The 26693-nt window shown below is 44.6% G+C and overlaps 1 protein-coding gene across 1 annotated transcript in view; it reads left to right on the forward strand.

The window, feature by feature from the left end:
* The window catches only part of SETD5 (SET domain containing 5), a 69555-nt gene extending 43233 nt beyond the window's left edge, over positions 1-26322 (forward strand). Inside the window, exons 14-24 of the mRNA XM_068408955.1 lie at positions 1894-2157; positions 3049-3369; positions 4968-5210; positions 8808-8937; positions 10152-10405; positions 12915-12971; positions 14435-14902; positions 16695-16981; positions 20002-20135; positions 23847-23920; positions 24112-26322. Of these exons, the coding sequence (XP_068265056.1) occupies positions 1894-2157; positions 3049-3369; positions 4968-5210; positions 8808-8937; positions 10152-10405; positions 12915-12971; positions 14435-14902; positions 16695-16981; positions 20002-20135; positions 23847-23920; positions 24112-24705 (2826 nt within the window). The 3' untranslated portion in view covers positions 24706-26322. The remainder of the gene's footprint in view (positions 1-1893; positions 2158-3048; positions 3370-4967; positions 5211-8807; positions 8938-10151; positions 10406-12914; positions 12972-14434; positions 14903-16694; positions 16982-20001; positions 20136-23846; positions 23921-24111) is intronic.
* Positions 26323-26693: the final 371 nt, after the last annotated feature.

The raw sequence follows: 26693 nt of genomic DNA on the forward strand, positions 1-26693 counted from the left end.
ATGATGAACCAGAACCTGATTCTTGTTAAAACTTGACTATTTTGCTGGGTTAGATTTGTTAACGTATCTCTGTTCCCTGTATGGGTTCATAAACATGTTGCCATGTGGGAAAAGGGCAGGATCAAGTGGCAAAAGTTGGTAGACCACCAAGAGCACTATTGGCAAAAGTCAATGAAATTTGCTATATTCTTTATTAGGAAATCCCTTTGTGCTCCCAAATCATTGTTGTCTTAATTAGTCATCTTGATCAAAATATTTCTTGATGCTCTTGGATCTTTAATAACACAGTCCCTTCTCAGCCTTCTTCTGTACTGAGTAGAGCTGGGGGGGGTTTTTGTGCCTCTTACAGCACCTGGGATTGTTTTCTGGATTAGAAGGTTTTATGCATCTGAATGGAGCTGTTCTGGCTTTACTTAATTCATGGATTGATTTTTTTTTTTTTTTTTTTTAATAAAATCAAACAAACAACAACAAACATAACAACAATGAACCAACAAAAAAAAAAAAAACAAGGAAGAGAAAGTGCTCCCGTTCTTCTCCCAGCCAACAAATGTCTTAGAGCTAGGAGTTTCCTGTCTTTCCATTGTTCACCAAATACCTTAATCACCCTTCTTTCTCTAATTGGAGATAGGGATCTTCCATGTGTAAATTTCCTAGGAATGCTTTAAATGTTAAGATAGCACAGCAAATTGCAGAGCAGAGGGCCATCCAGCAGAGAGATCCTTGGATTATCTCATGGATTTTTTAGAAGAGGAGAGATAAAGCAGTCAGTTTCTACTGGAGTTTGAATAAGAGCAGTCCTCCATCAGGCTGGCCTTAAGCTTGGAGGGGAGATTTCATTTTAGTGCAGGGAAGCTGATCTCTTTCCGGGACAGTATAGTTCAAGAAGACTAAGTGAAGTGTTAGTTTCCAATCAGCCTGTAAGCCCAGTTCCTGTATGTTTCACCAGTTAATCTCCTTTAATGAGATTGTTTTCTATACTTGGCACCAGGTGAATACCTATAGCTGTAGTTTTCCCAGTCTCTCATTTTTTTTTATGTAGTGAATATTTTTGAACAAAAACCTGTGAAGTCCAGTGATTGAGTACTGCTGTGTGCATCAAGATACTTTCTCCTCCGTGACAAGTCTCAGAAGGCACTTAACCCCACTTCTTAAAATTCACTTTATTCAGCCTGGTTTTTGCCAGTCGCTGCAGCATTATTGTACTGGGCCTTTTACATACATAATTAACAATTATTTCTGACACAGCTAGGTGATTAGATTTCCTGTCCTTTCTGGTTACCTGATAAATACCTTTGGTTTGTCTCTCTGTTCTCTCTTGTTCTGTTTTTCTTATCTGCTATGTAAGCTGCTTAGACAAGAGCTCTTATTTTTGAGCTGGGTGATCTCGTAACATCGGGGAAGGAATGAACCTGGATCATTTCAGTCAGTTTGTGTGGTGTGTTATACTTGCTGCAAATTACTGGTTCACTTCTGTTGCCTCTGTTTCTGTTTGCTTCTAACACTTGGTCATTAGCGAGTAGCTACACTTGTTTCCAGGTTGTCTCTTCACTCTATTCTTTCTTTCTTGCATTTTTTAATTATTCAAAATTATGCTTTTCCTTGTGGCCATTTTATAAATATAACTCAGTAGTATCTAAGTGGTCCTATTTAAGAACAAAGTCTAGTTCTTCTAGTTACTCTATGAACACATGATTATGTTGTTGTTATTCCGGGAAATTTGCCATGTTGAAAAATGCAATTATCTGAAAAGAACTGCTTCTCTCTGTCTGCTTTCTGGCTTTTATCATTGCTATTTGGCAGTTGTTCTCCTTCCTGTGCTGCATCCCATATCTGTTCTTGCCTCCTCCTCTCTATTTGCAGTGCTGATTTAAATTTACTCTTGTATTCTAGTCCCGAGAAGACAGGAAGGTAGAAGCCATCATGCACATGTTTGAAAACTTGGAAAAGAGAAAGAGGAGACGAGAGCAACCATCAGACCGTAACAGTACTGATGCTGAAATCAACATCAATTCTGAGGCTCCTGAGCTGGAGGAAGTAAAAACAGAGACTCCTGAAACTGAAGATGGAAGTTCAGCACTGAGTGCTGCTGCTCCAGATGTTTCGAACAGTAACAGCAGTACCGGGGTGAACACACGACGGTCTTCACAAGTAGTGGTAAGATGAAGATAGGACTGTTTAATAGCTGGTACCAAGCTTAGATGCAGCATATCTGATCTTAAGATCATTCAGGCTGGGAGGAACTTCCCAGGGTCTCTCAATCCATTCTGTGTCAAGCAGGGTCAGCTCTGAGGTCAGACTAGGTTGGCTGGGGTTTTACCCAGTCTTGTCTTGAATATCTCCAAGGATGGAGATAGCACAGCCCCTCTGGGAAACCCCTTCCAATTCATGACTGTTCTCATAGTGAAAAAATTTTGCCTCGTATCTGGTCTGAACCTCTCATTTCAGTGTATGTACCTTCTTTTTTTGTCTTCCCATTATGCGCTGCTGTATCTTCTCGATGGCCTCAGTTTGGATTTAGGAAGACTGCTGTTAGGTCCCCCTAAGTCTTCTCTTTGGGCTGAACAAGCCCAGCTCCTTCACCCAGTGGGCCCTTTCTGTACTGGTGTGAGCTTAATTTGTATGCGTAGCTGCAGTGATTGAGGAATTCTTTCACTTTTTCTGTGGTTTTTTTTTTGGCTCAGTCTGCTTTGAATGCATGTGTTCCTGTTATATGGCAGGGCCAAGATTCTTTACTGGAATGATACATGTCAGCTCAGATCAGGAGTAAGAATAGTCACCTTGAGACAAGTAGCAAGTTTCGTACTGCTGCTTTCTCCCTTAAGACCAGTATTCTGGTTGACCCTTTAAGAACACAGCAGGCAAAATGATAAAGTGCCAGTGTTTTAGAAGAGTCCCCAAAGCCATCTCATGAGCCAACATAAACAGGGTCCAACCAGATTTTGTGAGTTGGGTAATGTCAATAAATAAACCTCAATCCTTGATCCTGTATGCAGAGTAAAGGAATACTCTTAGAGGTGCTTGGACTAATGACAGTTTATATTGTAGGATGCTGTCCCTGAAAAAACAGTTACTAAGCCAGCTCCAGCAAAACCCTCCAGGCCCCGACCAAAAAGTCGCTTCTCTCGATACCGGACCAGTTCAGCACAAAGACTGAGAAGGCAGAAACAAGCCAGTTCCCAGCAAGCTGAACTCGCACAGGCTGTCCCAGAGGAAGGAAGCACTGCCAGCTTGGTAACCACAACAGATGTCAGCAATATGGAAGGTCCGGGAGAAGGCAGACAGTTGACAGGATCTGACCCAACTGCTGTCCTGGCTGCAGGATCTCAGTCTAATCGAGCTGCAGTAAAGTACCCCAAAACTAAAAAGGTAAAATGTGATAAAGTACTCAAATTGGAGAGGGGAAAAAAGAGGTTTTGTGTGGCCTTTGGGGAAAAGTTAGCTCAGGGGAAGCAGTTCTTTAAAATAATTGGAATTATGTGACTTTTTATTTACTGTATTGTTCTATAGTGGCTAAGAGCCCTCATCATGGTTCAGAACCTGACTGCTGAGCCCTGTGCACACAAAGGCCAGAAAAAGAAATTAGCTGGTCTTTACAGCAAGTCTACATACACCTTAGATACCGACAGGGTGGTACAGGTGCAACAGGAAGGGTCTCACTTTTGGGCACGGCAAAGAGTTTAGAAAGAGGCAAATGATACAGCTTTGTGTAAGGGGGGGAAAAATTGCTTCCAGCTTGAGGGGTCCTGGGAGAGAAGGGTTGGAGGGGCTTGGCAACATAAGGAATTGGGTGATGGAGTCTGAGCCCTGGGTGAGGGAAGCGAAAAGCAAATGTTTCAGTACTGGTGTGGAGGCCAATGAGAGGCTTGGGAGATGGCTGGCAAAGGCCATGAGGACAACAAACTGTGTTGTTTTTGCAGGGGGACAAGGTGCTAACAGAAAGATGAGGAGAGCTAATGTTTGGATCTGTGTGCAGTAAGCTAGCAAAAGCTTTTGGCAGCAGCATGCAAAAGTGGTTGTTACAACTCTGATGGGGTAGCTGGCGTTCAAAAGCTAGATGCTGATAGCTTGGAAAAGAGCACTAGCTTTTGGGCCTGAAAGAAAGGATGTTTATTAGAGAAGGTTGGATGCATATGATCTCAAGAAGTTTTCTGCGTATTCCTAGTGTCTTGGGAGCAAGGAGAAAAAGACTGTCAACCAAGAAAGTTACCTTAAATCAAGTAGCATAGAGGTGTAGTGAGACTTGCTTAAAAAAAACAACACAACAAAACCACCTTGAAATAACCAGGGTGTTGCATTTTGTGAAGGATAGTAAAACAAAGGTTCTCCTGTGTACGCCAGCAAGAGAACGAAGAGAGAAAAGTGGCGCCATTCTGTAGTATAGGTTAGCTAGAATTTAAAAAATAAGTTTAGAATGGCATAAAAATGTGTTTGGGGTGGGAATCGGTGGCAGTATCTTTTTGGGATGGAGTGGGATGGCAGGCTGGGGGGTATTTGTTTAGGACAAAGTAGAAGAGGTTAGCTGTCAGCTTAGAATTGAAGACCAAGAGAATGTGACTGCGGACTATGATGTACAAGCTGGGAGAAACTTGTAAGGGAAAGGAGGAAAAATTGCAGAAGCTAGTGGGCAACTGCCACATACTGGGCATAAATTAGCCATTAATACATTTAGGCTTGCGGCTAGAAACTAGTTTTGAACAACGTGATCATGTTTTGGGAGGACCTTCTAATAAGATTAATGGAGCATAAAATCGAGCTACTTCTGTAAAACTGGATTAGCTGTTGTGCCTGCAACAGATGAGAATGGGGTTTGATGCAGGAAGTCCTGGCTGTGTTCCTTCCTGCTGAGGAGGAGGGAGGTTTTATCATTCGGGCTGACCTGAGCATTGCTTACCCATACGCCTTTGTGCTGTATTGCCTTTCTTCTTCACCTATTGTTGCATTAACATCTGTGTTTTCTCCTTCAGTATCTTGTTACCGAATGGCTGAATGACAAGGCAGAAAAGCAGGAGTGCCCTATCGAATGCCCTCTGCGCATTACTACAGACCCAACAGTTTTGGCAACTACCCTAAATATGTTGCCAGGGCTCATCCACTCCCCGCTAATTTGTACCACACCTAAACACTACATTCGTTTTGGTTCACCTTTCAACCCTGAGAGACGTCGAAGGCCCTTTCTGTTGGATGGAATTTACAGCTCCTGTAAAAAGGTATGTTTGCTCACATCTTACCTTCAGGGGTTATATGCTCATCCAGCTCTTACTGGCGCCCTTGTAAAGTTGTGTCCTCTTAGAGCCTGTCTCCGTGTATTGCTGCTGAGCTGGCCTTGCCTGGTGTGTCAGTGCAGTCCCCAGGCTATGTCTGCTGACCCTCTCTTCGCTGGGGTTCAGTTTTCATCCTTGCCTTTTACCATGGTAGAAGAACTGTTCTGTGACTCTCCTCTTAGAAACACGTACTTTCAAATCTGCAGTGGCTGTTTATTATCCAGCATATGCGATTCAAGGAGTTTTAATTGTTGCCCTTAGAATGTTTATGTTACTACTTTCACAGTCAGAGGATGGTTGGCATTGTGGAGATAGGACAGTGTTGCAAAAGACCTCAGGAATACAGTGCCTCAGTCAAGATCCATTGTCTTTGGAGAGCCTTTGTTGTTTAGCAAAACTTTGAGTTTGCCTGTTCACAAGAGCAAGCCCGCAGCTCTTTGTTTGGGATCATAGACTGTCTATCTACAACAGATACTTGCGGCCGTGCAGGAAGCCTGAACTGAGCCCAGCTGAAGACTTCATTCTTCCAGAGATGGTATGTAGCTAGTGAATGCTAGCATTTATCCATCTGCAGGGAAACAGTAGTTCAGGTTAGTTAGCTCAGTCAGATTTCTATCAGAATCAGTCTTGCATTATCACTTGTCAGCTTTGCTCAGAGGCTCTTCCAGTTCCTGTGTGATTCCCTGAGAACAATTTTATGGAAATCTTTTCTGATCTTCTAGTCTTGGTAGCTTTCAAAGTCAGGTACCATGTCCTGGTTTCTCTGCCTTCCTTTGAGGCAGTTTTTCCAGAGAGAAGCTTTGGACTTTGCTGTTTCCACCTTCAGCCAGTTTGTTGTCATGCCCTAACAGGCACCTACTAAAAGAAGCTAAGGTCATTCTTGGGTATTTCCTTCATAGGTAAAGCTCTTGATGGTTCATATACACTCGTATGAACAAAACCATACTTGTTTCCCTGTGCCTGGGCAATCTCCCCATGCATCTTTAAGCTGAGAACTGCAAGGTTCGAGCTGCTTTTTTGAACCTTAACAGTGTCTTTGAGCCTCATGGAAGAGAGAAGCATCCAGAGCAAAACTGGCAGAGTAATTCTGAGTTCTCTGGTGGGTGCATTTGCTGTACAACTAGCCAGCAAGCTCACAATTTGGTGAAAACTGTTGTCATGGAACAAGTCTTCCAATCTCTTTCTACCTTTGGCTATTTTCTAGTCATGATAATTCTCACTGCTGGAGAGGGAATGGACTAGTCTCACTATGGATGACTTCCATTTAGTCCGCATCTTCCCTGAAGTTGAGTGTCCAAAATTGGATGTTGTGTTGCAGCTGGGGAATTTTCAAAGCAGAAAGTTGCTCCGTGTCTTGTAGCCTATACCATTTTGTGCATCCCAGTATGATGACTGAGTTTTCTTTGACAGGTTGATTTAGACTTCAGTTCATGATTTGCTATGTTTGGTAGAACAACCATTAGTTCTCTAGCCTGTGATTTTTAGAAATGATTGTTTCTGGCTTTATATGGTACTTTGTTCTAGCCTGTGCTGAGTCGTGTCCTGTTCTTCCCCATCCATTTCCCAAGTTTAGTAGGAAAATCTTGAATATTGTCTTCTAGCATGTTCTTGTTTCTCCCAGGTTGGAATCATCTGAAAACTTAGGTACGCTGCCTGCTCCATTATCTAAATAATAAAATAGTGAAAACTTCTGTGTCCAGAACAGATGTTGCAGAAAGTAATTTGTTAGGTTTCTACTTTTTGAAAGTAAATAATCAAGAACTGTTCTAGTCAGGGATTTCATGCACTTTGTTAGGAGTTCCTCAGCTTTTTAATGGAAAATGCTTGGTAGCATTCAATGTTTTTATCGCTAACAGTCTGGAGATGTAGAAAAAGTCTGCTTCTCGTGTTCAGGAATGTTTAGAAAACTCTCACAGGGAAGACCTCCTTTTAGCCAGCTGAGGTCTGGAAACGGTCCAGAACGTGATGACATTGCTCTCTCAAGACCTGATCTTTCTGTCATCTCTGCTTCTGACTACTCAGTCAGGAAGGTTGATTTATAAAGGCTGTTGAAATAGATCCCATATTTTCTTGGATTGTCAGCAGGCCTCTTCCTTAAACTACTGAGGACTGTGCCAAAAAACCTCAGCTGATGATCTCAGTTTGCATCCAAAGCATGCCAATGTCTGAACCTCGCAAGGAAACTGAACTGTATAACCTGCTCACATTAATCACATGTTGCACAGTGACTTGGCTGTCAGATCGGATGCCGCATTTGAGGTAGCAGTGCTCCAGGCTGGCTGGCGCTTCTCACTTTTCCTGGTGGCCGCAATGGAATCCATTGAGTTATATATGAACAGAGAAGAAGCATCTGCTGTACAGTAGTGAAGGCCATCAAAACAGATCCTGTCACCTGCTCTTCATCCTCGCATTGAAGTTTTCACGTTGAGGGTTGTGGCCGCTGAGTTTCTGATGCGCTTTCACGATAGCTTTGAGGAATCGTAAGACATATACGTGTGTATCTAATGGGGTACATGTTGCTGGCATGCGGATGAACTGTGGATTACTGAAAGGTAAACTTATGATTTTAAACCCCTCTGGGAAAAGAAAAGGCTGGTAAAGTGAGTCCCTTGGGTAAACTACACACATGCAAATTACCGTTTGTTTTTTTTCAGCAGTTTGCTCTCATTTTACTGAATCACCTGAGTGTTTTCCCTTATATTGTGGCAGTTATTTTTTATAGTAAAGTAAGCAAAGGTTTCCTGCCTGCCATCAGGAGTCATTTTGTGTCAAGATATGGGGCTAGCACACCCACTGCAGCTGCTGATTTGCTGAGACTTCCATTCATGTTCACTTGCAGATGCGAAACATTCAGTATTGTCCGTGTTCAGAAGACCACTGTGACTTTTATGTCTTTTATTAGTAGCTGAAAAAAGATTTGCCTTTATTATTCTTTTCTTGGTTTAGTCCCCTTTAAAACTGCTGCTTGCATTTTGTCAGATTTTTTTGTTCTCTTGTCTCTGTCAGCAAGCACAGTAGTGGAAGAATTATGTGATTAAACTCAGCCATTTCTCTGCTGGAATTGTGAGAGCAGAATCTGTGTTAAGCTCTAATATGCCTTAGTGGAGCAGGGGGCCAGGGTGTTTGCGCTCCTGGGCAAGAAACAGCTTTTTTGCAAAAAAGGGTTTTAAGATAGTTCATTGTATTTATCTCCCTTTTCTTTTAATTAAGATTGCTTTTAATAGTTTTTAGCTGCCAGTTTTGCATTTTATCTATTTATAATTTGCTCTTTACTTATCTTTGTGTTATTGCTGAAGACTGCTGATCCCCAGAATACATCTCATCAAGAGCACATAGGCAGCCCCATCACAGTAGGTGCTAGACTCAGTGCTAACAGCCGTGTTCTAATGGGTTCCTGTCTGAGCGCACACGGAGGAGGTAATATCAGTGTTCTGAGCAGTCTGCCCTGCTGCACAGAAGTGTAGGAGTTTGAGTGCATCCTGCAAGATTACAGAGAAAGTACTGGAGGGCTTGCACGTTTCATGTAGTCTCGTTCTGTTTCAGCGCTGGATCAAACAAGCCCTAGAAGAGGGGATGACTCAGACCTCACCAGCTCCGCAAGAGAACAGAACTCAGTGTCTATACCAAAGTAACGAGAGCAGCAGTTCTTCCAGCATCTGCAAAGATGACACGGGTAAGTGCTCAGCACCATCAGGGCAGTGTGGGTGCTTGAGTGAAACTGGGGAAGCTGCTGAATAACAAAGGCAGCTGTACAGGATGACATCTTAATGTGTACTGATGCTTGATGGTGCAGCTTTATGGCAGGTGAGAATGTTGCTTTGCCATTTGTTCAAATTTCTGCAGACCCATTCTAGCTTGAGCATGTGTAAAGTTTCTCAGTATTTTCCTGAGAAAAGATAATCACTTTATCTTGCATCATCACCCTCAGTGCCTTGTGATCATTTGTCCAATAGAGGGGGGAAAAAAAGAGTATAATATCATCTCTTTTCAGCAGGATGCTGTTAGATGGACAACTAAATATCTGCTGACTATAGGAAGATATAGCAAAGTCTCACAGGCACGTATGTAATAAGCGAATTATTGAGTAAGTCTCAAAGATGGAGAAGCTAAAATCTGTGAGTAAAGCAGCAGAATGGTTAAATATTGTGTCTGAATCTTTCTACAGAGAAAGGGGGTGAAGATCTGCCTAGTCAGGGACCAGTTTTCCAAGGACAACAGACAGGAAGCTAGACAACATACAAATAATACAGAATTGCTTATCGAAAAGTTAGATGAATAGGAAATGGACAGAATGCCAGAACCAATAAATGCACATCCCTGAGCAAGACCTGAAGAAGCAAACAATAGAACTGCAGAATTTACTGAATAATTTTTTTTTTTTTAACTGAGCATCAAAAAAGATATTATTTTGAATAGGGCTAAGCCTGAGGGAAAGGCATTAATCCTTTGTGGGAGTGAAATGTGTTTGGGCTGTATTGATTTAGCCTATAGGGAACTATTAGGTTCAGGTAATGATAACTGTGCTGCTTGTGGTTTGTTCATAGCAGTGACATGTCCTCTGACCCCTCTCCTCCACTCCCCTCACCTCTTTTTATCCCTTCCTGTCTTCCTTTCCCCAGCTCCCTCTTGTGCTTACTTTTAGTTGAAATATTTCCTTCCCGTGTTCCCAGTATGTTCCTGACTATGTATTGTTCTGTTATCAGTATCTAGACATGTCTCAAGACTAGTATAGAAGTACTTCAGAGGTACTTCATTTTTAAGAATCTTTCATAGTCACATCGGAGACTCATGGGCTCCATTTGGGCTGGGAGCAGGGGGAAGGAGACAGTGTGTGATTTGCACATGGTTAATGGTTCAGCCCTGTCCTCAGCTCAGTTTGTTTTTCAGACTTAGTGAGTCCCCTGAAGAAATGGAAGTCTCGCTACTTGATGGAGCAGAATGTTAAGAAGTTGCTGAGGCCGCTGTCTCCCATCACCCCTCCACCTCCCATCCCTTCAGTTCCTGGCTCAGTGAGCCCACAGCTGGCTACACCCTGCTCATCGCTGCCAGGAGAGGAGGAGAGTCGCAACGGTTATGGCATGATGTTCTCACCAATTCCTTCTCTGGCTGCTAGTCGCTGCAATACTCCACTACAGTTTGAGGTAAATCTGACCAGGTACTGGGCATGGTAAGAAGAGAGGAACTGGAATTTTTGCAGCACTAGGGACACCTTCCTTTCTGAGTATGTGGCTATATTCCTGAGCAGCATCACAGTGTCAGACTCAGGTGCACTGCTACCTTTCTCTTCTGCTCCACTTCTGGCCAAATCTCCTTCTCTGTTAAATGTCAAACCTTGCCGCAGCCCAGCCTCCCCTCACTTCGTAGCTATCAGTAGCATTAGTCTAATTCTTTTCTCCATTTCTCCACAGCAGCTCCCAAATTTTGCAGGCTTTCCAGTGTTCTTTAATCATGTTCCCCCTTCAGATCTCTGTGCCAATGTGGTTTCCAATCCCTGCCTCTTCCAAAGAGTGCAACAGTGCTCCAATTCGCAAAGGCTGTCTGACGTCCTCGTCTCCTCTTTACCTAAACAGCTTTCAGTAACCCCAAGTATGGTAGAAATACTTTACATCAGCTTCCACGATAACCTTTGGTTTTCCTTTCCCTTGATTGGGTAGAAGGAAAATACCTTATATGTTTGATTTCAGTATAGTTTCCTTTTGCAAAAATTTGCAGAAGTACTGAGCAGGCTGTGTAGGTGGTTCCCCTTGCTTTAAACTCTGTGGGAGAGTTATCAGCATCCATCCAGCTGGGACCTTCCACTTCCACTTTGTGTTACTGCTCTGTGCCTGCAAATAGGGATCTGTTTGCACTTTTAGTTTTATTTTCTAGTATTGCATATTTTCATTTTAAAAAAAAAGGAACTCTTCAGGCTGGATGCTCACACTCTGCCAGTTAAAGCCATTAAAAAAAAATGTGCAGTGTCAGTCTGCTCCATACTAGGGACTGTTTTGCAAGAATCCCTCATCTGTGTTGCAACAGGGCAAACAGTCCTTTGTGGTATTTTTAGCTTAGTGTGCTTTTGAGTATTTTCTTAGAGCGTCCTGTCTTGTAAGCTGTCTGAGAGGCAGATCTGTAGAGGTTAGCAGGGAAGATTGTGGAGCATTGAGGTGAGAGATGAAAGACTCTTTCAGTCACAGAGCTCGCTTTGCTCTGGTTGAGATGGCAGATCAGGGCCGTGTTGCCATGGACCTCCACAGTCTAGTCACTGATTCCCTGTCCCACTTTAGCGTTAGTTACTCCTGTTGCCATGTGTAAGACATGGGAAGCCTGGATTTCACTGGGCATCTATACTTTACTTGCCCCTTTCGCCTTTTTTCCCCTTGAGAAGAGTCTAACAGCTCAGTAGACCATAGGCTTCTTTGTTCAAACTTTCGTATTTCCCTCAATGCAGCTCATTCATAATATCGCTATTTTAATGTCATGTCTGTTTCATTTAGTTATCATCAATTCTGACTTGAGTGAATACATCTCCCCATGTATAAAGCTTTATACTTCAGTCCTGTGATGCTCTGAGAACAATAGAAAGATTCTTCCATCAGTTCACAAGCTTCCTCAAGTGAGCAGAAGATGTCACTTGGCAGCTTGGCTTGCTGGGGAATACATTTTTGAAAGCTGTGGATTTTAAGAAACTTCCTTCTTGATTAATTTCCTAGCTGCTCTCTGAAGAGCTTGTGTCATAAGCTTCAGAAGCTCTGGTTGGTTGGGTTTTTACAGACTTGAGGTTTTCCAGACTCAGTTTTGGGACTTTTTAGATTGGAAACATAAATTGGAGGATGCTTAGCCCCTCCCATATGCATAGGGGTGACTAGAAGTGTGATGACATGCACCTGCTTTTTCTGTGGAGTTTGTCAGAAGCTTTTTTTAGCTAAGAAGTTTCTGAGATTCCTCAGTTTTCTGAGTGTTTCTGCTTTGCAGAGAGCAGTGACTCCTGCCATATTTCTCTGATGGCTACGTACCTCTGGGAAACCTTCTTCCTTTCTGATTCTATTTTAGGCCTGCTCAGTAGCATGGAAAGGAAAGTGTTTGGGAAGGAGGCTTTAACCGTGCCATCACATGCATACGCTGCCTTCCACTGATAGGTGCTCAGATGACATTTCATAAAGCTGACCATTCACACCTATTCTGTTTAGCTGGAAAGGTGGCCCACAGTGGATTGAAGGAGACATTTTTGTTTTCTAGTATAATGTCTGTGAAAGTTCACTATAGTGTTTGGGGGACCTTAGTTTACTTTTTGGGCAAAACCAGGCTTTCCATCTCTCCCATGTTCTCAGACTAAATGCCATAAATGGCTTTATATTTCATGGTGCAAACTGTCTGACAGCATCAGAAATATAAAGAATGAGATGCTTCTTTTCTTAACATTTATGTGCTCTGTTTTGGGTACTAAGTTATAGCATGAAACACAGTAACCCAGTCCTGTCTTTGTGCTTCCAGAAAGCTTTAGAAACCACTTAACCGACAGAGTTACCATCTGGGCTGGGACGAGTTCCTGGGATAGTCTTTGTTTAGAATAGCTGGTGCTAACCTCTGTGCTTGTTTTTTTAATTGATTTTTATTTTGCTGCTTGACTTTTTAAGTAGGTGAATAACAAGATGCTTTTCCCTCCTCTAGAACGTATCCTCCCCTGAGAGTTCCCCTGCGCATAGGCCTGAGTCCATGTCACCCGAGGTAGTTATCACACCATCTCGATTGCATTTGAGGCCGGGACCGTGTGTGCATTTGAGGCCGTGGTGGGAGAGGAGGGGTGGGAAGTGGCGAGGCAAGTGGGAGTAAGGGTGGAACATCAGTCACAATAAGGCTGAGGAGAGTTTTCAGGATTATCACAAGACAGCAAATGAATTGAGGACTGGAATTTATCATTCACTTGTCGACACTGGTGGGAAACAGGCAGTGTGAAGGCCTGGTACGTCTCAGCTACTGAGGCGAAGGCAAGAGGCCTGGGGACCGTGGAAAAACCTTAATCAACTTCAGCCCCGGCTGAGGCTGATAAGTGGTGTGTGATATTTACTCAGTAGCAGCAAAATGACTACTGGGGAAGAAAAGGGAAAGCATTCCCTAGGAGTCTTGACTTATGAGTATACAGTGGGGCACCTGACCTGCTCTCTTCAGCCTTGATTTATCACCTGTCCCCTTGCAGACTTAAAATGTTGAGGGCATGCCAGAAAGCAGTATTTTGTTTACCTACTGGCCTGTTGTAAAATATGAGGTGAAGTACCTTGCTCAGAGACTGTTTCATAGTAGAAAATACGCACTCATCTCCAATGTGGTGGATTACTTGGGGCTGTAATACAGCAGAGGAAAAATGCTCAGCAGCAGCAGGAGGGCAGAGCTGGTGCCTGGTGCTGCTGTGTTTTTCCCTTAGCACTGTAGTCCTGCAAAGAGGATGAAATCATGTCAGTTATGCTCATTGTCTGAGAACCTGACATACTATCGTGGTGAAGGAGATGATTATGCCATTGCCCTGGAGGCCTTTTGGCACTTAAAGTCAATAAATGGATATACCATTGTGTCAGTGCCTAGTGCTCCAGAAACTGTGACAGTGCAAAGATGGTTTTGTCAGAGAATGTACAATGTAGAAATGTTGGATGAATTAAATGAATGTGCTATTGTTAGAGATTGCTGAAGCTCACAATAAGTGAAAACAAATGGCTTGGAGGTTCTGGGCATTTTATTGTTAGGAAGTTAGTAGTGGCTGACTTGGGACAGTGAAGAACTTGGCTAATAAAACAGCAAATGGACAGCAAATCTTTTGTGTTCTCTCCCCATAATGAACCTAGCTAGTATTATGTGTTAACATCAACTTTGGGACATATGAATTGAAAATGCTGGGTTTTCTTCATTTACTGCCCAGGATAGTGCTGAGCCTTATCCTCTTCATGCAGTAAGATTGCTAAAGGGGAAAGGGCACCTTGTACTGGACAGCTAAACTGGTGTTATTTAGTCTCAGTCATTCCCCTGTAGAATGAACAGAACAGTGCAGGGAGGAACCAAAGGGGTAATCAGAAAGGAACTGGAAAGCAGTAAGATAGCATTGCACAGAGTACTTTCTGACTTAAATTTCTCTCCCCACCCTTGCCTGACCCTTTTCCTGACATCCCACCCCCCTCCTATATCCTTCTCGGATTTTCCAGCTCTGCCTCAGGTCCGACCTGGATTTGAAGAGTGGGTACCTGGATTCCGGTGCAAACACCTGTCCAGAACGACCATCGCTGCTCAGCTTTGGATCCTCTGATCTAGCTCCACAACCCTCCATAAACTCTACTTCAGAGATGAACTTCCCAGGGAAAAGTGGAGAAGCACAGATGCTGCTACGAAGCTCTGATCAGGCTTTTCGGACAGAGTTTAATTTAATGTATGCCTTCTCCCCCTTGAACGCTATGCCACGTGTGGATGGGTTGTTGCGGGGATCTGCTCCTTTGGGAGAGAGGAAGCCAATGAATTCGGAAGCAGGATGCTGCAGCTCTCATGCCGAAGGATATTTCAGCAGACACGAGTCAGGGCTGCTTAAAGAGACAGTGCATGGATCCATGTCTCCCTGCAGTGAGAGGGCTTGTGAAGGCGTCAGATCTGCTCCCCAGAATCCACCACAAAGGAAGAAGGCAAGTGTTCTTGTAAAAGAAACTCTTAAGATTGCAGGAACCTGCGCAGGAACAGTCGGCACCACAGGAAAGACTTACAGGGAGAATGAAGAGAGCAGAATACAACTAAAATGTAGGCTGGGCAAGTAACCCAGGCATCCAGTGCCTGGATGAAAACAGTCTAAAAGTTGTTAAAAGAGAGTGAGCTACCCTTTAGGCAAGGTTTTGATGTGAGTGGTGAAAGAAAAGGACCACAGTGAAAATACCTCTTCTGGGAGCACAGAAAGGAGAGCACGATGCTCACAGCTTTCATAAACAGTTGTTAAACAGAGACAAGACCCAGTGCAATAACGCAGTGCAACTGTACTGGTTGGTGGAGGTGTTAATTTATCAGGATTAAAAAGGTCTTTACTAGGAAAGAGGGTCTAATGTTTCAAAAGAAAATGCAGGCTGCTAATTAGAAGGTATTAGAACGTTTCCATTACTATGGAAACATAGTAACATTGTAAGAGAAGTAGATGAAGGTTATTACTTAAATTTTAGCTCTCTGAAACTAAAAACACAGGAATATTGTTTAAAGAAAGCAAATGCCTATCAGTTTCTAATAGCAGGCCAGTGACCCTCGTGGGACTAAAACTGAGTGAAAATGACAAATCAGGCATTGCTGTGATAAAACTGGGTATTCGTGGGACAAATAAACGTACGCTTCTATAGATGTGTATTGATGCCTTTTCCTGTACTTGGATTTTTCTTTTTTTTTTTTTACTGCAAGTGTGGTAACTCAGATCACTTGTATAAGTGTCCAGCTGGATGGAATACCTTATTTCCATTCCATTTGTGGAGGGTTTTGATTTTTTCCTTTGGTTTTCTTTTAAAGTTACACTTATCTTAAAACCTTCATATGTTGGCTTACTTTTGGAAATACCCTGTTCAAAGCCTTCTGTACAGGCATTGAATCATGGTTGAAGAATTCTTCAGCAGAGCTGCCTTCCGTGAGTACTTCGTGGGGTCTGTGCCTCATAATAACTCTTAAGGGAAGGCACAGTGAAAGGTATGTGCTCAGCTGGAAATGCTTGTGTATTTTTGGTTCTGCTGTCCCTGTGTTATGAGACTGTGTTATCTGGGACCTTTTGGTCTGTGCCTCTGACAAATCTGAGACTGCTTTGCACAAAATACACTATACCTTTGCTGAAAGTAATTTATTTAGGTGTTAGTGCTGGAAGGTTGCAATACTGTCTGCTGAACCACCATAGCAGGAACCTGCTCCAAGCAGGTTAAAATTCTGTGTGAGGCTTTAAGAAGTTTTTAGCATTAATGTGGCTGAACTAGTACAGGTGAAGAGGACTCTGAAGATACCAGTTCTGTGAAGGAAGCTATTATTCTCTGATTTTGAGATGTGCAGATACTGATACACATTTTATATAATGTCACAGACCAGAGAGAGGGAGTGAAGGGTGTTGAGAGGAGGATAATAGAGGCTTGATGGTTGAATATGCAAGCATAGACTGAAGTAGTGTGAAATTCCAGATTATTAGAGAAGCAAACTAGCTGGATATTTCCACTGAAGTATTGGTCATAAAGAGTAAAATGTGACCATGTGAGCATGGCAGTCTGAGTGATCCAAATTTGTACCACTTAACTCTTTTTCCAGAGTGCTTGCAGATTCAGGAAGATTTTATAATCCAAATATACCTTTTAAAGTTTTATCTGCAAACCCAGAGAAACAGATTTTTAAAATGGTGTGTGGGCGTGTTCCTCACCCTATCCTAGTCCATTGCGTTCCCTGACTCATGGCTGTATTTTTCTCTCCCAGGTATCTCTACTAGAATACCGCAAGCGGAAACAAGAAGCCAAGGAGGGAGGCGACTCAGTGCGAAGTACAGGGACTCCTACCCGACAGGGCAGCAGCGGTTCTGTGACTGACACAGATGGCAACAGTCTGCTGGGCTCTGTAGTACGAACCCCGTCCTCCCCACAAAGTGGCTTCTCCCCTTCTCATCCCTCCCTGCCTCATGTAGAGGACATCAGCCCACCAGACTCGAGGGGGGCTAGTTCCTCAACATCACTCAGCAAATCCCAGGAGAACATCAGCAATAGGTGGTGAGTGTTATCCTTCCAAGCAAGCCTGAGATTGCTCTCCAGAGAGGGATGAAACTCTCTAGGGGGCATTTCCATAACAATAAGTGCAGTTGGATGGATTCAGTGGGTCTCTTGGCATTGTTCTCTTTTGTAATTGCTAAACAACCGTGAAGGATACCAGCAGCCTTCTCAGCCAGCCCTTTAGTTCTTGGTTTAGATATCAAAAATCTGTCTTGAAAGATATGAAGTTAAACAGTTGTCTCTCTCTTCCACCAGTTTGCTTTTAGCGTCTCAGGTTTGAAGGTCTTGCTCTTGCTATGAGAATTTAATCCAGGTCTTTTCTCGCTGAACCTCCACTCTGGACATGTGTGATACTAAGTCAGCTCCTATTCAGAAGGAAAGCTAACAGAGCCCTCTGCAAGTTTGCATGTGAGAAGCAGGGACAGTGAAATGACTCCAGCTTCCCCGGTACCTTGCGCATATAGCTTGAAGAGCAGTTACCAAACTGCAGTCAGTGGCTTGCCAAAGACATGGAAAAAACACCTTTATTGTGTTACCGTGAGAAGGTTTGCTAAGGGGAAAGGCTGGTCTTCAAAAACTTGAATCTGATAGTAATGTCTGGTCCAAAAAATTAAGTACTGCAGCACTGAAATGCGGAGAGTGGCGTTATGGTGTCAATGCAGTGATGGTTGGGGTGTTCTGCTGATTGGAGCTACGTAGTACACTGGCTCTGCTGCTTTGTATTCAAGCTCTGTTCATGCACACCACAGGCATGAACACGAAAGGCGTACCTTTCGTCATGCTGATGCACCACGTATGCAGCTGTGTCACTGCTCATGTAATGGCAGGGGGATGGCAAGCGAGGAGAGGCTAAGCAATGCTGAAGGCAGTGAAAAGTGTGAAGTCTATGTTGAAAGTGCTTGAGAAACATTGTTTTGGGTGAATTTGCAGGAATAATAAGATCTGTTTTCTTTCCTTTTTCATCGCTCTTCAAGCACAGATTAACAGAAATCATTTGTCTTCTACCTCTCTGACAGTACTGTGTCCAGCAGATGTTGGGACTGGCCACAGCTGAGGCAGTCAGCTGATGATTAGTTTATAATCATTATTTTTTAATCAAATATTGTCTGTGCAAGTGTTAATATCCCGTGCCCTTCTCCTCCTGTGCCACTTCCTTCTGCCTGCAAAAGAGTGAAAGAAAAACCTAGCTGAATAAAAAAAACTAGTTCGGGGTGAGGTGTCAGTGTGGCAACCTTGCTCTAGTACTGTGTTTTATATTCTGTGAGCTTCATCTGCTCCTCAGCAGGTGCTCTGGCTTCAGTTTCTCACGTGGTTTCATGAGTAAGTATTGTGTGGGAATAAAGATCGTATTGTTACGGGACACTGGATATAAAGTTGAAACTATGCTGATACGTTCTGAAATGGCATTAAGCAGATTTGCCGCCTTTTAAATTCTTGTTCTTCTGTGTTGTAATGGGACAGGCTAACAAACGTACAGTCACCTTCTACTTTTAAAAATATATGTTAGAAACTGCATGCTACTGAGTTAAAGTTGTGACCCAGTTTCATCTTTGAGTGCTTACATTTCGGATACATTTCCAGACATTCATAATAATATAATATTAGGGACAGAAGAAAATGGTGGGAACTAAAATTACATGCCTTAATTTCTAGAGTTGTCCAGATTTTTGCTGAATTCTACAATACTTGCCAATAGCTTTCATTTAAAAAAAAATAAGTTTCTGTCTCTTTCAGTTGCCAAGATACAGCCATCACAATGTAAACAGATGTGCTGCTGCCCAGTAAACCCAGCCTTGCAGAAAACTGTCTCCAGCAAAACAATAGCAGCAACGAAGGTGTGAATTCACCCCCTCACCCCATTCACCTCCATGAGGTGTGAACTCTGGCCCCTTCTCCCTTCTGCTTCATTGAGGGGTGAACTTCAATGTCTGGGCTATTTATCTTAAAAAAAAAAAAAAAAAAAAAAAAAAAAAAAAAAAAAAGGCAAGCTAATGTAAAGCACAGTTTTTAATATATCTTTAAAAAGAAAAAAAAATAAATACAGAAGCCTGTTAATATGGTGTTAAGCTGCATACTTACATGGTGTGCAGTGCATTTAATATTATACTAAATATTTAAATGCAGGCATCTTTAAGGCGCATGTTCTTCAGCGTGTAGGGTAAAGGCATTGCGAATCCCTGATCAAGGTGCTACTATCTTATAGATTAAAACACATATTTCTAAAGAGATTTTGATGGTCCTGTGCATGGTGGATTGAATATTGACCCAGGGGGCTGGGGTTTGTCTGTGGCTCTGTTGTTCTTCTACAGATTGGCTTTAGGAAAGCCACTTCACCTCTGTTTTTCACCCTCAGACTAGACACTTGTAACATATAATGGAGCAAGATCTAGCACCAATCTTGAGCACAGAGTTTTCACATTACAAAATAAATGGGACAAAGTAGCATTAATGGGCCAAATGGCCAAGCTAGCTCTGCTCCAGGAACGTTGCATTGTCTGACTGTACTATCTTGACACTGTATTATTATAAAGGTATTGGGTTTGCTTCTTTTTAGTTTGAATAAAAGTAATCTGTGCACAATAACTGCATCTAATTTTAAAACAACACCAGGATTTTAAAAATGCTGTTGAATCTTGAGATCATTTTCTGGGAGAAGGTATCCTGTAATCAGGTGATTTGCTGAACTGGATGTGTGTAGCATGTTTCTGATAAGAGTAAAGATTTTGTATTTCTGAGTGGTAGCCAGTGACTGGCAGTCTGAAATCCCACAGGAGACTATTTACGTTGAAAAAGCAGTTCAGAAGTTTATTCCTCATCTGTCTAGAGAGCTGGTGGTCTCTGATCCCTCCCTTCTATATAGGGGTTTGCATTTGCACTACCATCATACCAGTCAATTTAAGCAGAAACTTAAACCTGTTTTGTGGTTATACCAAGGACCCCGCAGCCCCCTTGTGCGTTGGTCACGTTGCTCTCACCTGCGTAATAGCGATCCTCAGCTGTTACCTGGGTTTTTGTTGCAGGATGGTCCCAACGTCGGTGGAGAGGCTTCGAGAGGGCCGAGGCATGCTTGAGAAGGTGCTGCGAAGTGGCGCAAAGGTATCCCAGAGAACTGAATCCTCACCTTCCTGTGACGGTGCTGTCGAGAGAGATGCAGGTAGGAAGACAGAACTTTTGAACTCGTGGTTGGTTGGAGATGATGGGCTCAGAAAACTTTGCAAACTTATCTATGAAGTTAGTTGCACCTTCATCTTTAACATTACTGATGCCTTACAAGAGCCTTCTGCAAACCATACCTTATTGTTATTTAGATATTGCGTGAGCCTCTACCCCTCTTCTGTTAGACCTGGAAGACCTCCAGGTTTCTCCAGGGTTGGTATTCAAAACTACCTGCAGCTTGGCTCTGGCAGGAACAGCTTCTTTGTACTTGGACAGATGGGTTAGGCAGCATTGCCTCGATTGCCCCTATGTACTGGGGATGAAAGTGCTATCATTTGATAATTCTAGTTGACTGAACATCCAGATAAATGTATTATCACACTAAAATGCAGGTGTAGGCTTTAGGCAGTGCTAAGAACTAATTCAGCTTCCAAGCCTTACTTCGGCTCTTTTTGAAGTTACTTGATTCCTCGAGTTGTGATATTTGTCAGTTCTGTGAAATGCACCGCTTCACTGAGATGAAGTCCATTCTATGTTGATGTTCCTTTCTTTGAATAAAGTGTTGTCCTTGCCAAGTAGCATGTAGGATCAGTGAGTATTTGTAACCTGACCTGCAATTATACCCCTCTTTTATCCATCTGTGGTCTCAAGGTGAGTTGTGACTTTCTGAGAGATGGGCAGATCACTTCATCATTGCCTAATTTCTCAGCTGTGAAATGAAGTTATTTTTCTTTGATTTATTTTGCAGTCTCTGTTGAACATGGTTGTTTTTCTCTAACAGATTGTGCCCTCAGAACCCTGCTCACACTTGGAACTTAGAGCGATGGATCCTCACATTTAAATAACTTAGTCTGTGTGTTACCATCAGTCCCTGCTTCCTCATAGCTGAGAGCTGTGGTTAGAGTCTCCTGGCTGATATGGTTACAGTAGGGATCTGAATCTTCCTGGAAGGCAGAACCAAGTCAAGTGATATTTTAGACATGGAAAGACTAGAGCCTCTAACCCAAGCTAGCACTGAGCGCTCTTTGGGTAATTCAGCAGCAACAGCAACTTTTGCCTTTGAGGTATCTCATTTCTGAGCATTTTAGGGCGAGTAGATATTTGCTTCACTCCAAATCAGACTTTTTCCCCAGTTGCAGTAAGGTGTATTTGGGAGCACTTTCTGCGAACTGGCCTCTCATGTGGGGTTTTGCTGTCTTTGTACACCTAAGCACATCTCCTCTCAATGTCTTCTCTTCATGTAGTCTTGAGAGCAAATCTTCTACCCTATTAATAATGTCACTGGTTTCATGGGACCCCGCTGGGAGCTTCTGTCCTGTCTTTCTCATACGAATGGAAGTGGCTTTCCCGATGGTTATTTTTCAGAAGGGGAGGCAAAATCCAGATTTGCAACAGGCTTTTTGCCCCCTGTAATCTTTATGGCTCTGTCTCTTCAGCCTCACCCAAGAGTTAGGCTGGAGTTAGACTGTCAGCTGCTTTGATCCTTTCTTCCTCCTTGTTACATAAAACCCATCCCACTCCAGGTTGAGAAAACTTAGTGCTGTAGCTGACAAAAGTCTTTTTGTCTCTTTCGTCTGAGTGCAGTGAAGTATTTTTTTCTTCTTTTGCATACTGCGGCAGTTTCTTCAGTAGCTTGTTTAGATTCTGTGAGCCACCTTCCCTCCCCCAGTTGCTGCTCTGCTTCTTAGTGACACAAATGAGTGGCTGAGTCCCTGCCGTTCCTGGTATCACCTGTAGGAGTTGTGAAAATACGCATTTACTTGATGCTGTAACAGATAATATGGGGGGAACTAAAAATCCCAAACTTGGATGGTTTGCTGATGGGCATGTAGGAATGAAATGGAATTTGTGTGCAGCTGCTCTCAGTTAAATTTGCCACTTCATATATGCATTAGGTTGACACAGGCCAAGAAAAGCAGTCCTTCCTTGTGCAGGTATTAAGAAATGGGGGAGGGAAATGTTGGCTGTATCTTTTAAGTTTACATAAAGTAAATTTAGGAAGGTTATAGTTTATTCACCCTTTGTAATTTAGAATCTTTCAATAGTCCTTAATTTGTCCATTTTTTTTCTGTGAACAGGCACTGCCAGTAAATTGTGCAGCCCTGACCTTTTAATAAACAATTTCTTCCAGAAATCTTTAGATTATTCTTCTCATTCTCGTACTCAACTTCTGTTAATCACAACTTTCTCCTGGGTTGAACAGTTAGTCTCTTCTGTGCATGACTTGCTTAACAAAACATCCCCAGTTTTGCCTTTCTGCAGTGCAGTACTTGGAATGTCACCTGCAGCAAACAGCTACTTGATGCATCAAATGTAGTTTCAGAAAAAGGAAGGCGGCACAGGACACGTGCTGAAAGCTTCACACCCTGGTCTCTGTGGAGGTCTTGTGCCCTGAGGAAGGCTTCTGAGCCTCAACAGCAGACAAGACAACTCCATCCAGATTCCTGTTTAGCTGAGCCAGCAACTGGGTTGTAGCACAGGGAGGACAACCGCAGCAAAGCCACGGGCACTGCTGACACCGATGCTCGTGCCAGTACGTCTGGTGCAAAGCCAGACCTGTCTGGCAGAAGTACAGAGCAGACTAAGGCAGCGTGTCCTGTTTCATGACTGAGACACGTCTGTCACATAGATCTGATACTAATACCAACACTGTTCCGCCAAGGAATTTCAAACGCGGCTGCTGAGAATCCCTGAGATGTTGCAGCCAAACAGCTCTGTCTCATTAGAGTGCAAGATAACTCTAATGTGAAACCTTCTAGTCCCGCCAGTTTCTCTCCCTCCTAAAGAAAGCATGAATGCCAGCTGAACCCCACAGTTACAGTAGTAGCAACTGAAAAACATGTGGCAAAGTGGCTGGGTCGCTTGCAGTAAGTACTTCTTGCCTACCCCAGTTCAGGTTCAGTTGTTTGGTAGGACAAGAAGCTCACATATCCTCTAAGATACGGGTGCTAGAAGGGCTTGCTCTGTCAAGAAGCAGCTTATTCCTCTTGATCTCTCACATAGCTAGGGTGGATCATCGTGTACTGTGCTGCTGTTACCCCTCAAACCACGTTCATCATCTTGGCCTGTTTCTGAAATTGGCATTTCCAAGGTCTAAGAGTAACTCTGTTGGGAGCAGCTCAGTTGACCTGTAAAGCATAATCCCCAAAATGGCAGCAGGGGTACTGGCAGCCCTGGCAGCATGGGACCTCAGTCTTCAGCAGTGTCTGGATCTGCCTCTGAGTAAAACCTGCAGCAGGATCCTGCTGACAGCCATCTAAGAAGGGACAGTTTTATCTCCCCAGCTGTAGCCTGTGTGGATTCCTATGACCAAGGCTGAGTGGAGAATTGCTGGGTCCTTAGAAACCATCTTCTACCTTCTGGAAAGCCACGGGAGCCCAGGCTGTGCCTGTGCTGTGTCACCAGGTGCGGCCGTTCAGATAGGCTGGTCCCAGGCAGGTGAGCTTTGTGCGAAACCAGAGCGAGCTGGGGTGAGGGATGCGGCAGCTCCTGACTGTGTGGCTGATTTATGCATGTTCAGGTTTTCCAGTTGCCTTTTGCTAGGGTTCTTCAGCTCCTGTAACACTGATGGCTGCAGAAGCCGCTCTTGTCTCAGCTGTAGCTGGGTGCAGAACAAGGTGGCTGGGGTGTGCGCAGGTGTCATTTGAGAGGGAACTGCTGTGGCCTCAGTCCAGAGGGTGAAGTTTAACGTCTTGCCTGTACATTGCAGACACAGCAGGAGGAGACACTCCAGAAGCCCAAAAAGGACCGGCAGTTTACAGTCCTTCTCGATACAGCTACCAGGTAAATTCTTTCATAAATTGTCTGCCCATTCTGAAATAAAGCTTTTAACAGGATTAGGGGGGAAACTGGGTTTGGCTGCCAGTTATTCCCAGTCCTGCTACACTAAGCACCTTTGGCATGAGAAGGAGGTAGGAAATGAGGCAGTCAGGCTGACATGCCTTGTCTTTTTTTTTTCCCCCCACCTTGTTCAGCTCCTGCAGTCCGACAGTCCCCAGGCAGAATCGCAGACCCTTCTCCAGCAGAGTTCCTCCCCCTACAGAGGACACCTCACTCCATCGCCTGGGTACAGCTATCGAGCAGCAGCACAGAGGACAGGACACAGCCTCTCTCATGGGTCCTCGGAAACGTCCCTCTCCTCCACCTCGTACTCCAGCCCTGCCCACTCGGTCTCCACAGACTCCTCTGCCCTGTTTGCAGGGAATTCGGGGTATTACAGCAGCCAGCAGCACTCTGGCAGCAGCAGCCTCCTGAAGAAGAGCTGCCCTGCTGCTGCCAGCCCAGCACAGCAGACGGCTGCGGACTCTCTTTCCTCCGAGTCAGGCTCCCAGCCCTGCACAGGCGCGTCGGGCTCCACCTCCGCTTCCCACAGTGCTAGGTCACTACAGTCAGACTTGCGGACTATCAGTCTGCCGAATTCTGGGCAGTCTGTTCTCTACCAGGGCTCCCGGGGGGCAGTGATTTCCAATGCACAACACTATCCGCACCGCGGGGGAAGCAGTGTCCATCAGTACAGACTTCAGCAGCTTCAAGGTTCTGGAGTAAAGACTCAAACGGGACTTTCCTAGGGCTGCCTGGACTCCAGGAGGACAAAACTGCCCATAGCTCCTTCCAGTCACCTCTGGAAGTGGCTCCTGGGCCAGTGTTGGGAGCTCGCACCTGATGCTGGGGTGCCAGGGGTCAGAGGCTGAGGTCTGAAATGGCACGGGTGAGGTTTGTGAGCAGTATTGGCCTCTGGCCTCGTAGGGGAACGCAGATTTCTCTTGAGGCGGAGACTGTAGCAAAGCTGTTCCCTGACACGTGGGTACATTGCAAAAAAAAAAAAAAAAAAAAAGCAAATGGTTCAAGTGCAATGACTGTGGTGCAGCCTCTGTCTCTCGTCCGTGCCCATGGCCATAGTCACTCATGCAGGACGGACATCTTTTTGAACACGAAAGCAGTTTAAAGAAAACATTGGGGGAAGTTGAACTCCAATCCCAAAGCTCTCCTTATAGGTCAGGTTCTGGGTGCGTTCTGGGGAGGGCTTTAATCCGTTACGATCATTCCAGTCACAAGCAGACGAGCGCACGCGGCCGCCTCGGGGCCCGGGTCATGACTGCCGCGGACGGAGCTTTTTTCCAGGACAACAGTCTCCGCAAATGTGAACTAGCACGGGGAGGGGGTTGGAGCGTGTGTGCCTGTCGCTGTGAAGGGCCTGGGGTGCACTGTCGTGCGCTGCTCTGACGGGGCGCGATCGCCGCGTCCTCGCAGGGCTGCGAACGGGAGCGTTGCTGCCCCGTGCCACCGCCCTGGGGGGTCTGTGGCTGCCAGTGCGCGGACACGCTGGGTGCGACCGGGGGCCCGATAAGCAAAGTGATGCAGCGGCGAGCGGGGGCCGAGGGGCGGGGGGCTGCAGGGCCGAGGGGGTTAGGTGCTTGGTGGGGACCCCCGTGCGTGCCGAGCCGGAGGCTCTCGGCGCAGCGCTGCGCGGGGTGCCGTCCCCAGCAGAGCCGGCCCAGACACGGTGTGCTGTCTGTTCAATTCCATACGATTGCCAGCTTCTTTCTCACTTGTTTACTGTAATATCGGGCGTGTTTTTATTTATCTAATTTTATATTCAGTTATAACCATAGTAGGTTAGCTAATATACGACAGGTGTCATCCCTGGTGCTGCAGTGGAACTTCTCCTTTCTCTCGGATAACATAATGCTGTGAGTCTGTCTCCCCTGTCTTTTCAGATGCACAGTCTTCTTCCTTTTTTTTTTAGGACTGTTACAGGTTTCTCTAATTCACAGTTGAAATCAGGTGTTTGTTCAACCTAGGGGAGACTTTTAAAATACTGAAACAAAGAGTAACTTTTCTCACACTGTCTGGCTGTGAGCGTGTTGGGATGGAACTTGTCACCCCGCAGCTGGGTGTCTGTATACTGTATAAAATAGGTGTAAACTTCACTTGGCTTAGCCCTGGGGGTGCAGCCTCCCCTTTTCGTGCTCTGAACAAGCACGGGGCAGGCGGGCTCTGCCCTGCCGGGCGGCAGGAGGGGGCCGGGGGGAGCCCTGCCTGGGGCTCCAGCACCTTCGGGCGCAGCAGGGGAGCAGGAGGGAGGGACCCTGGAAAGCTCTTGGCAAAGTGGGGGCTGTAGCTTCTTACTCTAGTGGAGTTTTTACACCATGCTGTAACATTTGAACTTTCACAAGAGATGTAATAATTTTGATAATAAAAATACTTAACTTGAAAAACAGTATTTTTTAAAGTCTCTTTCTGTTTCCTTACCAGCTGTAGCACTGGTGCCCCGGTCATGGGGCGAAGGGGGGGCGTGTGTTGATGTCCCTTCCCCGTTCCCCGCAGGGAACCCTGCCGGAGCAGCCCTGCTGCTTTTTTTGCCGGCGTTCTGGGTGAAGGCAGGGGCTGCTCTGGGAGCCGCAGTTCCTGAGGGAGGGGAGATTCCCCCAGCTCCCTCGCCGGGGTCCTGAGATTGCAGCTGTGCTGCTGCTCTTCTCACTCGAGCCTGTTTGGGGAGGAGATGGGGTGGAGGATGTCCCCTGCACTACTACACCTTCTTCAAAACCTGCTTTCT

This window comes from Nyctibius grandis, chromosome 10 (assembly GCF_013368605.1).
Source record: "Nyctibius grandis isolate bNycGra1 chromosome 10, bNycGra1.pri, whole genome shotgun sequence".
NCBI lineage: Eukaryota > Metazoa > Chordata > Aves > Nyctibiiformes > Nyctibiidae > Nyctibius > Nyctibius grandis.